This window comes from Dendrobium catenatum, unplaced genomic scaffold (assembly GCF_001605985.2).
Source record: "Dendrobium catenatum unplaced genomic scaffold, ASM160598v2 fragScaff_scaffold_1676, whole genome shotgun sequence".
Taxonomy (NCBI): domain Eukaryota; kingdom Viridiplantae; phylum Streptophyta; class Magnoliopsida; order Asparagales; family Orchidaceae; genus Dendrobium; species Dendrobium catenatum.
This window is the reverse complement of record NW_021320138.1, coordinates 1,984,875-1,997,189: the sequence shown is the minus strand read 5'-3', so window position 1 is coordinate 1,997,189 and position 12,315 is coordinate 1,984,875. Positions and strand designations below refer to the sequence as shown.

Genomic DNA, 12,315 nt, shown 5'->3' with positions numbered 1-12,315 from the left:
AAAAAAAATAATAAAAAAACAAATTAATCAAACATAATGACACATTTCATTGAATGCGTCAAATTATTTAACACATTATTACAGTAATTTCATATTTTAATTGGCCTGACTTGAGTGAATGCCCCAAATGATTTGGCGCATTTTAAAGAACTAGTCAAATCATTTGGTGCATTCTAAATAATGTACTAAATGATTGGCTAGTTCTGAATGCATCATTTGGTGTTTTTTTTAGAACATGTCAAATGATTTGACTAGTTTGTTTCTTTTTAATTTTTTTTAATGTTTTGCTCCTATTCTAAAAATTCCTAATAGTTTTAGATGTTATGTATATAAAATCTAATAAAAAAGATAATGCTAATTTTTTCAGTTAATTTAGAAAAATATCGTCATTAATGCTATGAATCATTTGATTAATCACAAATGTTAGTGGGTGACTAGCATCACCTACTAAAAATCTACCTTGCCATCTACCTCCAACAAGCTAAATGCGCTGTTCTTCCTCACTCCTCTTTCCACCATCTCCTCCCTCACCCTTCCCACTTTCTCCCATCTACAAGCACCAGCATATAAATTAGACAATCCAACAAAAAATCCACCACCAAAGTCATCATTTTCCTCCTCCTCCTCAACACCAAACCTCAACCCTAAAAAACTTCTCTCTAATCTCTCCGCATAAGCCAGCTCCCCACGAACCAAACAAGCATGAAGCAACGATCCCAACACAATCCGATTAGGCTCAAATGGCATCGATGCCACAACACGCTCGGCCTCCTCGAACCTCCCGGCGCGGCCAAGCATGTCGACCATCACTCCGTAATGTTCCATCCGGGGTTCAATGCAGTACACTGCCTTCATGTCGTTGAAGATCCGCATGCCAGTTTGAACAAGGCCGGAGAGGCTGCAGGCATGAAGGACGGCGGTGAACGTAAGGCCGTCGGGCTGGAGATGGCGCTCCTTCTCCTCCACCATCTTGTCGAAGAAGGCAACGGCCCTCTCCCCGCATCCATGCATCGCTAGACCACCAATCATTGCCGTCCATGTCGACGAGTCTTTTTTTTGAATTCCATTGAAGACCTTCAGCGCGCAATTCAGGCTGCCGCATCGAGCATACATGTTAATTAGCGCCGTGGCCACTTCAAAGAGTTGTGAGAGGAGACGGATGGAGAGGGAGTGAAGAGCCTTCCCATGGGCGAGGAAGCCAAGGCCGGCGCAACAGGAGAGAGCAACAATGAAGGTATCGGCATTTGGTCGAACACCTGTAGAAATCATTTGGGTGAAAAGAAATAGCCCATCCTCCTGCTGTTGCTGCTGCGACCTCGCGCAACAAGAAATAATGGCGCTCCAAGTCACCACAGTTCTCTGGGGCATTTCATCGAACACCTTTCGAGCACAGCCAAATAAGCCGGAGCAAGCGTATGCGTGGAGGAGCGATGTGGCGACGTGGGTATCCCCGTCGCAGCCATGGCGGAGGGAGAAGGCGTGTATGAACGAAGGAGGCCAGAGAGAGCGAGCAGAGGCGCGGAGAAGGAAGGGGAAGACGAAGCGGTCGGGGTAGAAGCCTGAGTGCAGCATGCGAGAGAAGAGGATGAAGGAGTTGGAGGGTGTGGGACCAGCGGAGTGGGCTCTGATCATGGAACTGTAGGAAAAGGCCGACCGGCGGGGTGAGGCATCGAAGGCGAGCTGAGCGAGGGAGAGGTCGGAGGCGGCAAAGGCGGCGACAATGCGAGCGGAGACAAAGGGCTCGGCAAAGAGGCCAGAGATTACGGCGCGAGCGAGGATTTGTTTGAGATCATGTGGGGATGAGGAGGCCGAGAAGGCGCAGAGGAGACGGCTGCGCTCACGAGGGAGGGAGAAAGGCGGGCATTGGAGCATTGGTCAGGCGGCTGTGGAGTGCGGCGATTGGAGAATTATGAGGTGTTTAATCAATTAGGGAAGGGATTATACATTACTCGTTTATTAATCATTATGCTGCTTATTAATTATTAAATTGTTATATGAGATAATTTTTTTGAATAAAAATTGTGTCAAAGTATTATGTTAAAATAGGATAATATAAATTATATGGATAAAGATGAATTTTTTTAATTTATTTTTATATTTTGCTATAAATACATTATTAATCTAAAAATAAATTTAATAATTTTTATATAAATTTTTGATAAATGGCTCATGAGTGGAGCTCAATGAACTAACAAGTCAAGTTTAAATTAAACTCGACTCGATTCATTATCTCATAAACAGGCTCTTTAAAACTTTTTGTTATAAAATACGTTTAAAATATATTGGAATTAAGGACATTAAATATAAATGTATTATAAATATTAAATGAAAGTGTTTTTTTTCTTATTTATCTTTTACTTTCTCATTCTTTTAATATTTTTATTATAACAATTAATTGAGTCATAATCATTTTCTCCCTTTTATTATAAATGAGTCAGCTTGAACTCATAGAATTAAGCTCAACCTTGATTTATTAATCAAACTCAAATAAAAAATGACTCAAGCATGTATAGACTAAGGTTTCGTTTGGGACGGCTTTATTACTGCTTCTTAAAATAGTTTTAATAAGCAGTAAGAAAGTTGTCCCAAACGAAACCTAATTTACTTTAGTTCAAAAACTTAATATAAGTCCAATGAACAGAATGTCTTCCATTACTTATCTTCTAAAAAAAGATGGGTTTTATATAGATAAATGAGGGAGGAAATGCACTTTTTTTACTTCATAATTTTATTTTGTTTTTTTTATTGCAACCAAAATTATCATAATTTTATTTTGGTGTATGATAAAGAGGTAATTAAATTAATGAGCCTATAAAATGTGAATTTTTTTTCATTAATAATTCATTGCCTAATTCTATTACAAAAGAAGAGAAAATATTGTGACTTTTGTATTCTTTCTCTTAATTAAAAAAAAATCAATCAAATAAAAAAGAAGTAAAATTTTCATTTAATGTCTTCTCAAAATCAAATAAATGATAAATAGTTGACAATTTATATCGATTTAATTTCATTAATAATTCAAGTTTTTATTTCTTTTCATATCCTCCTATTTATTTGGGACATTTTTTCACTATTTTCTTAATAATTCTTTTATATTTAAAAAAAATTAAATTATTTTTTTTTTGGATTAAAACAATATTGTAAAAATAGTAAAAAAAATTTGAAGCCTAAAATTCATGAAAACACGATTTATTTTTAGTTTTTATCACATCTTCATTTTCATATTTATTTATTTCAGTCAAAATTAACATAATCTACTAATGAAGTTTCTAGAAGCCAATAAACCATCTTTGCTTTCGCTGCAAAAAATTATATTAGTCACTGCGAAAGTTCCTCAATAGAAAAAGAAAAGTCCAGCATCAGAAAAAAAAAATTCAGCAATATTTAAATTAGATAATAGATATAATTCATGATATAAGTAATATTATTTTCATTATATAGCAAAAATTTTACAGCAACAGAGAGTATATTAAATATCTTATTTTTTTTTATAAAAACTCAACATATATATAAAGTAGAAATTTATAAGAGAATATAATTTTTTATGTGGAAAAAAAAAATCTTGACATCTGATTCCACTAAATAATAGAATATATAAAAATTATCTCTTCCTCATTATTGAAGAAGACAAGATTGTACATTATTAAAAATAATTATATGACTTTAATTGTTGAGATTATAAAAATTGGATGTCAGTAAGTGGATAGTAGAGTTAAATATTAATAATCAAGTGACAATAGTTGAATGATAAAAATTTGATAATATGATAACGATTGTTGATAGTGGTCGTCAACTTTGATGATCGGAAAATATAATAGAGTTTTTAGCTCTCTCATCTTTAAAATGTCATCTTAGATAAAAAAATGAAGCCATATTTATAGCATTTTTTTAGAGAAATTTTTTGATAAACTTAATCATATTCCAAAAATAAATTTATGTTACTTATTATGATTAGAATAAACCTCTAAATAGAAACAATGAATGAAAATGCTCTGAATAATTTTCTCTCTTCTCCCTCTCTCTTCCTCTTTCTCTCTCTCCCATCGATTACCTTCTTCCCCGACAATCGTGAGTGAGGGGTAAGGGTGAGTCATGAGTGCATAGGAATTTTATGGTTTTAATATATAATTTTTTTTTAATGGCTTAGCACCGCAGTGCTCAGATTCAGCGCCGCACGTAAAATATAGAATTACTTCATAATAAAGACTCAAGCGTCACAACGATATTTTATGGCACCGTTGTGCTCTCAAACCTGGCATCGTAGCGCTCTAGAGCTAGCGGTTGTGCCGCTGCGCTCTAGTTCAAATAGAAATTAAAATTTTTTTAAATACATTTCGTATTTTCAGGTAATTACATGGCATACCCGATATTCAAGCTCTCAATCATGCTTTTGTTGTTCTCTCATTTGACGATTCTCACAGCTAATGGGATTCTTTATGATTGGTGCAAAGATAAATGCATATCTCTTTGGAAACCTATCCCTCCTAATTTTTTTCTTGCTTCTAGAAGAACCTATTTATGGTAGCTCACAAGGTTATGACTAAATTCACATACCAAATTACTAATAATTCTACCTTCTTATTCTATTGGGAATCATGGCTCAATGGTTAGATGATTGTGTTTCCTCGCCCCCCCTCCCCCCTGTAGTTAAATATAAATTGAAATTTAAATAATTTAATTATTAAAAAATAAATCTAACTTAAAAAAAATCTATTAATAATACTAAAATATTTTTAAATTATAAAAAATGGAAAAAATAACTAAAATCTAAGTTAATGCAGTTAAAATAATAACAGACAAATTAACTTACGATCACTTAAAATTTTAAAATGATTATTTTCATTTAAGAAATTCTAACAAAAATTTTAAAATAATTCTAAAAAATAAATAAATATTGAAATTAAAAATTTAAGATAATCTTATTCAGAAAAAATAAACTGAAATCTATAAATAAATAAAAAAAAAAATTGGATGTCGCAAGACTCGCAACGATAATGGCGGCATAGCGCGTCTGATAAATTTTTTTAAACCCAACGTTTCTGCTTATTAATTAAAGTAAAATTCCCCGCTAGAGCTCCAGATGAATGAAAAAGTCTGCGAACACCCGACGACCGAAGCCATCGAGAAGCTGGTAGAATGCCAAATCCTCTCCTTATAAGTCCTCGCCCACTTGTCATCCTCCTCATCTCAATCCATGGCTTCCGTTTACAGGCAAAATCTCTCTCTCTCTCTCTCTCTCTCTCTCTCTCTCTCTCTCTCTCTCTCTCTCTCCAACCTTTAAGTTCTAAGCATTTCACGATCATGCTGATATGCGTTTGATTTATTACAGGTGCATTAGCTGTGGAACTGACCTTAACCTAAGTCAAGCGCATCTCTTTCCCCCGAATGCTTACTTTGAGGCAGGCAACAAGGGGACGCTTTCCTTCTCGTGGGTGGACGATTCCAAGCTCCGTTTCACCAAGGAGGATAAGATCAAGCCCTTCTTTGAGACCGTCAACTACTGGGGAATCCAGCGCAAGCGCACTAAGATGCAGTGCGATGCCTGTGGCTTCCTTGTCGGCTACATCTACGATGACGGACCGCCGATGATGCAGGGCATCGGCCAGCTCGGCATGGGCCCGAGTCAGGTCATCCCTAGGTGCCCCAGGTACAGGTTCAAGACCAAGGCCCTTGCTGTTTCTTCTTGAACTGCTTCTTCTCTGTTCTTCTTTTGCATTGCCACTAGGGTTTCCCGATACTGGGGTCCCTCTCTTTGGTGGAAAATTTCTTGGAACTAAATGATTTAGGTTTGAGTTTTCTATTCCTTTCAATGAGGAAATTTGATATGTATTCTTGTAATTAGTAAGTTACTTATTGGATTATAGAAATTAATTTGACATGAGGGACCATTCTTTTCCTTTTGTTACATTTAGCCTACAAACATAATTGAAATTGCTTCCATGTTTGTGACAGGATCTCAGATTTGAGGCAACAACTTTTTTTATAGTTTTTTTTTTTGCAGAATATTTATTGTTAGAAGTTTCTTACGATAATGCCTCGAGTGTCATTTAGTTTGTTGAACTTAACAGAAGTCTTATTACCCGTACATGTATATTCTTTTTATTGGGGCTTGAATTCGATATTCTGTGATTGATTAAATTCCTAAGGAATATTACAATTTTATGGCTGTAATCGATGCTGCTGCTGGTTGTTATAATGTTATGGATGCTAATTCGCATTAAAAGAACTTTGATATTGAGGATGAGAAATCATACTTAACTTTTGCAGTTTGAACTCTTATTTCAAACTTTTTAGTGTTTCAGATGATCAGCAATGTGTGTGCTTTTAATGCTTTGGGCATACTATTTTCTTAACCTATATATACCAAGAGACAACGCTATCTTCTATTGAAGAAGGCGCCCAGTAAAGGCTTTATTAAGCCTTAATAGAAAATTGAATTGAGAATCTCTTACAGTTACTACCCAGCTTTGAAAAATAGGCATGGAAAATTTCATATTTATATTTTTTCATATGTTATTGTTAAGCTTTATATGGTTACATCTGTCATCTTTGTTTCATTATGTCAAGAAAAGCATTCTAAGTTGGCTCAACTGTTGCTAAAGATCATTAATGTGGTTTAGTAACTTATGAATGCTGTCATTAATGTAGTCCTAATCTTTAGCATCTTCAATTCAAAGAGATATATTGTAATTGGGATTAATGAAGCTTATGTAGAGAATACCAAAAGATTGAATCAGGATAATTGATTAGTGGTTGGTATGGTGATCTGGCATAGTATAATGGCATAGCTTATTGTTAGGAAAGCCATCTAACTTTATGCAAAAGTGTTAATTGGGAGCAAGTACGATGAGTCTCAAAGTTCATAGAAAGATACAATGCATAGAGAATGCCAAGATTTACATAGTTAGGCAAATAATTGAGTACATCCATAAGAAACAAGAGATGATCTAATCCACTAAATAAGAAACGACAAATAAAGAGGCACTCAAGGGTGATGATGAAAAAAAAAAGGACTAGAATTTGCTCGCTTAAAAAATTTCTCAAAAGATTGTCTTTATACATCTTTATAACTTTCTCTCTCTCTCTCTCTCCCCCCCTCAATTTCAAACACCTACTCTTCTAGATTTGAGTTCAAAGATAATTTAGCATAGGAGTTAATGTTGAGATGATCATGATATATACTTTGAAACTCAAAATTCAAAAAAGAGCTTGGCTATTATAGTGTCTTTATCCATTGGTTTACAAGGTTAGAGAGTGTCCATCTTTTAGTATATTGGGCTTAATTTGGAGTTTTTTATTTACCCTCTTAATAAATGGTATTAGAGCCAATTGTTTGGCTAGGATCAAATGTTCCATAAGGTTTGTGGCTTCAATAGATATTTATGGGTTTTACCATGATCAAGAAAAGTTTAAGGATGCATTATTCCAATTCAGCCTACATATAGTTTAATGATGCATTATTCATGGGCTTTGAGTGCATGACATTTATGCTAACAAACTTAAATTGAGATGAGAGAGTAATAGGAAGGAGATAGCAGCATTTTTTGTTCCTTTTTACAATGCAATAACAAGTGTATACATATACAACCGGGAGACAAATGTTAGTTGTAAGGCAATGATTGAGATTAATTGAAGTATTAGCAATCAACGGATAGGAATTGTTGTAGCAGAACTTTAGCAGGGCAGTAGCAAACATTGGTAGCCGAGCAAAAACAAAATATTTTATCCATTAACACCTCCTTGCAAACTGATGATTCAGGAAGAATTGTAAGCTTATCTCTAAAGAAGTAAAATCGAGAGCTGAGAAGTATTTTGTTGAACATATCGGCCATTTTACAATAATTTCTTATAACTTGATGCAATCCTTGATGAAATGATAATCAACTTCAATGTGCTTGGTATGTGCATGAAAAATAGGATTTTTTGCTAGTGCTATAGCTAAGATGAACAATATTATTAGTATTTGGTCCAATTTGTATGTTAGTTTCAATTTTACTGTTTTGTCCCTTTAGATTATTTTAGTATAAATAGGGGTGGTGTATTTATTTTAGATAAGGAAAAAGAAATAAAGAAAATCCTACAAGCTCCCCTCCCCTCCCTCTCTCTCTTCCCTCCCTCTCTCTCTTCCCTCCCTCTCTCTCATCCAAGAAGAGCAAGATTCATCTTCCTCCAAGACAAGGTTTTCACAACAAATATAAAGGTGTTTGATCAATCATTGAAAACTCAAACTCCTTTAATAACTGGTGTAGCCAAATAATATTTGTGGCAGAGGTGGAAAGGGCGCAATATTTAGCTTCAATAGATGATCATGCTATTGTCGATTGCTTTTTTGTCACACTACAAAATATGTCACCAAGATAAGCACAATAAGCAGTCATAGATTTCTTTTTAGATTTATCAACCGTCCAATTGAAATCGAAGTATGCATGAAATTGAAGAGAACCTTTAGACTTTAGTTGCAAGAAGCCCATAGTTTATTGTGCCTTTGGTGCATTTGAAGAATCTTTTGAGACGTTGAAAATTAATGTTCAGCGAGTTATGCAAATATTGGCGCAATTTATTTATTATAAGATGCTACTTTGAATCTGCAATGAGTTTGAATTCGGGTTTGCACAAACAAGAGGCTTAAGGGACATATAGGCTACATAAACGATCTAAAATTGTCCTTAACAAAGCAATGTAGCAGCTTAATGGCATGTGGTGTTTGCTGTAAGTGTAATCCACTAGAGGTCTTTATTGCATTGATGACCTAAAGTTTTGAATTTGCTCCTAAATTTCTACTTTTAAAGTGCCATTGCAGGTTTGTAAGCCTAGCAAATGGAACAATATTCAAGATTTACATAGTTAGTCAAATAATTGCCTACATCCACAAGAAACAAGAGATGATCCAATCCACGAAATAAGAAACAACAAATAAAGAGGCACTCAAGGGTGATCATGAAAAAAAAAACAAAAAAAGATTAGAATTTGCTCGCTTCAAATGTTTCTCAAAAGATTGTCTTTATACCTCTTGACTTATTTTACTTGAAATTTCTAGTGCAAATTGCTTTTTGACTTGTCGATATAATATTACAATCTCACAGAAACAAATTTTCTAACTTCCTCTACTCTCTCTCTCTCTCTCTCAATTTCAAACATCTACTCTTCTATATTTGAGTTCAAAGATAATTTAGCATAGGACTTAATGTTGAGATGGTCACAAGATATGATTTGAAACTCGAAATTAAAAAAACAGCTCGACTATTATAGTGTCTTTTTCCATTGGTTTACTAGGTTAGAGAGTGTCCATCTACTAGTATATTGAGCTTAATTTGGAGTTTTTTATTTACCCTCTTAATAAATGGTATTAGAACCAATTTTTTTGCTAGGATCAAATGTTCCATAAGGTTTGTGGCTTCAATAGATATTCATGGGTTTTACCATGATCAAGAAAGTTTAAGGATGCATTATTCCAATGCAGGATACATATAGTTATATGAGCTTTTAGTGCATGACATTTATGCTAACAAACTAAAATTGAGATGAGAGTGTAATAGGAAGGATATAGCAACATTGTTCATTCCTTTTAACAATGCAATAACAAGTTTATACAATCTGGAGACAAATGTTATTATAACAGATAGGAATTGTTGTAGCAGAACTTCAGCAGGGTAGTAGCAAACATTGGTAGTAGAGCAAAAAAAAAAAAATCCATTAACACCTCCTTGCAAGCTGAAGATTCGGGAAGAATTGTAAGCTTGTCTCTAAAGAAAGAAAATCGAGAGCTGGGAAGCATTTTGTTGAACATATCAGCCATTTTACAATAATTTCTTATAATTTGATGCAATCCTTGATTTTTGATGAAATGATAATCAACTTCAACATGCTTGATATGTGCATGAAAAATAGGAGTTTTTGCAAGTCCTATAGCTAAGATGTTGTCACAATATTGTTAGTATTTGGTCCAATTTGTATGTTAGTTTCAATTTTAATGTTTTTCCCCTTTAGGTTGTTTTAGTACAAATAGGGGCGGTGTATTTATTTTAGATAAGGGAAAAGAAATAAAGAAAATCCTGCAAGCTCCACCTCTCCCTCCCTCCCTTCCCTCCCTCTCTCTCATCCAGGAAGAGCAACATTCATCTTCCTCCAAGACAAGATTTTCACAACAAATATAAAGGTGTTCGATCAATCATTGAAAACTCAAACTCCTTTAATTACTGGTGTAGCCAAATAATATTTACGGCAGAGGTGGCGAGGACTTGATATTTAGCTTCAATAGATGATCATGCTATAGATGATCATGCTATTGTTGATTGGTTTTTGTCACACTACAAAATATGTCACCAAGATAAGCACAATAAGCAGTCATGGATTTCTTTCTAGATTTATCAGCCGTCCAATTGAAATCTAAGGATGCACGAAATTGAAGAGAACCTTTAGTTACAAGAAGCCCATAGTTTAGTGTGCCTTTGATGCATTTAAAGAATTTTTTGAGATGTTGAAAATTAATGTTCATTGAGTTATGCAAATATTGGCGCAATTTATTTATTATAAGATGCTACTTTGAATCTGCAATGAGTTTGAATTCGGGTTTGCACAAACAAGAGGCTTAAGGGACATATAGGCTACATAAACGATCTAAAATTGTCCTTAACAAAGCAATGTAGCAGCTTAATGGCATGTGGTGTTTGCTGTAAGTGTAATCCACTAGAGGTCTTTATTGCATTGATGACTTAAAGTTTTGAAGTTGCTCCTAAATTTCTACTTTTAAAGTGCCATTGCAGGTTTTCAAGCCTGCAAATGGCATCCGAATGAGTACCTTTTAACAATATGTCGGCAATGTAAACCAAAAGAACCATCTAACAATTGTAATGGTTATAGATTAATAGAGATAGATTTGTGGCACTTTGAACAAAGCACAATAGTTGCAAGTGGGATGTCAGTTTGGTAAATCATTGCCATGGTGCTTGTTTCAAATCATAAATGGCCTTTTTAAGATGTTGAGAATCACAAAATCTTTGTGATCGTTGCACATACACTATCTCAATCAAATTGCTAGGTTAAAATACATTAGAGACAACAAGTTGCTGAGTAATATGCAAAAGTCTCTTATATGGATGGATATTGCGATGGAGATGCACATGAGTTCAAGCTCGCGATTTGGCCGATGAGCCGAGCTCGAGTTAAGCATTACTCGAATTTGACTCGACTTATTTACCACCTCTAATTCGACCTGATTTCGATTTGAAGGCTTGTAAATTTGAAAATTATTAAATTTAACTTATTGAGCATAGTATGTATAATTTCTATTACGTAGTAGTATTAGTTTGATTAATTCAATTGGAATTATAACCTTTTTTTTTATGTAACATGACACATTATAAATATTTTAATAATCCAATAATTTAGAATAAAATTATTAAATCAAACCATACTAATTCTTTGAAAGATTTAAATTAAATTAAATTAAACAAAATTGAACTGTAATCTAAAAAAAAATGTTTGACTTCTAAAGATTTAAGGTCATGAGCCAAAAATCAAAAGGGAATCGATCAGATCCTATTGGTTCTGTTTGGTTTGATTTGCCATAACATATTGAGGATGAGCTTTAGCTATCGAGCAATGAATGGAGTGTGACACTGCAGGTGAAAGAAGTATTTAGGATGATAATTATTAAAGATTTTGGAGTGTACTTTTGTAGGCATCTTCAGTAAAGTTTTCTCATCGCTGTTTTTTCGTTGAAATATTATGGATTTTTTGTCTGATAACTTTTTTGATGGTCAAAATATATCATTTTAATTTTTGAAAATTCTTATTTCTTAGAAATTTTGGGGGTTCCAGTCAAATTCGATATTTTTTTAGGAGGTTGTTGAACTTGGGGCCACTTTAGTAATTTTGTGTCAAAATATGATAGCTTCATTCGTAAGAATGCAATCAGAAATAAGATTTCCTATTGTCTAATTTTAAGTACGGCACAAATGAATTTAGTTTGATCTGAATGGTATTTAAATCTTACTTTGAATGGTTAGATGAATATGATTTGAATGGTTTTTCTAAGGATCCTAAATATCTTCACAATTAGAAAAATTGTCCTAATGAATTAAATAAGGACCTTTTCATACTTTTCAATGAGGTACTTCAATCATTATTCTAAAAAAATCTTCATATAAATCAACAAAAAATGACTCACCAGAGGCTTAGGGTGGTTGGCGAGCGAGCACGGTTGGGAACTGCCCATCTCAGGTTCGAATCCTCTCTATTACGGCCTCGCCTTTTTAGTGGGGCAAAGTAAGTGTGGGTCTGATGCCGGTGTGTGGCCTCGCTAGGTTCCGCCTC

General features: G+C 34.2%; 2 protein-coding genes across 2 annotated transcripts; one reads left to right on the top strand and one right to left on the bottom strand.

Annotated features, from left to right (window-relative positions):
- Window positions 1-447: 447 nt before the first annotated feature.
- On the bottom strand, window positions 448-1,872 carry LOC110096807 (pentatricopeptide repeat-containing protein At1g59720, chloroplastic/mitochondrial). The gene has a single exon (XM_028701316.1). It carries the CDS (start codon window positions 1,870-1,872, stop codon window positions 448-450), a length of 1,425 nt encoding a protein of 474 aa, XP_028557149.1.
- Window positions 1,873-5,045: 3,173 nt separating this feature from the next.
- On the top strand, window positions 5,046-5,881 carry LOC110096840. The gene is made up of 2 exons (XM_020822965.2): window positions 5,046-5,211; window positions 5,330-5,881. Exons 1-2 carry the CDS (start codon window positions 5,195-5,197, stop codon window positions 5,685-5,687), a joined length of 375 nt encoding a protein of 124 aa, XP_020678624.2. The 5' UTR covers window positions 5,046-5,194; the 3' UTR covers window positions 5,688-5,881.
- The last annotated feature ends 6,434 nt before the right edge of the window (window positions 5,882-12,315 follow it).

Coding starts and splice junctions, on each gene's coding strand:
- LOC110096807 (XM_028701316.1), bottom strand. CDS start 1,872: ATGCTCCAATGCCCGCCTTTCTCCCTCCCTCGTGAGCGCAGCCGTCTC.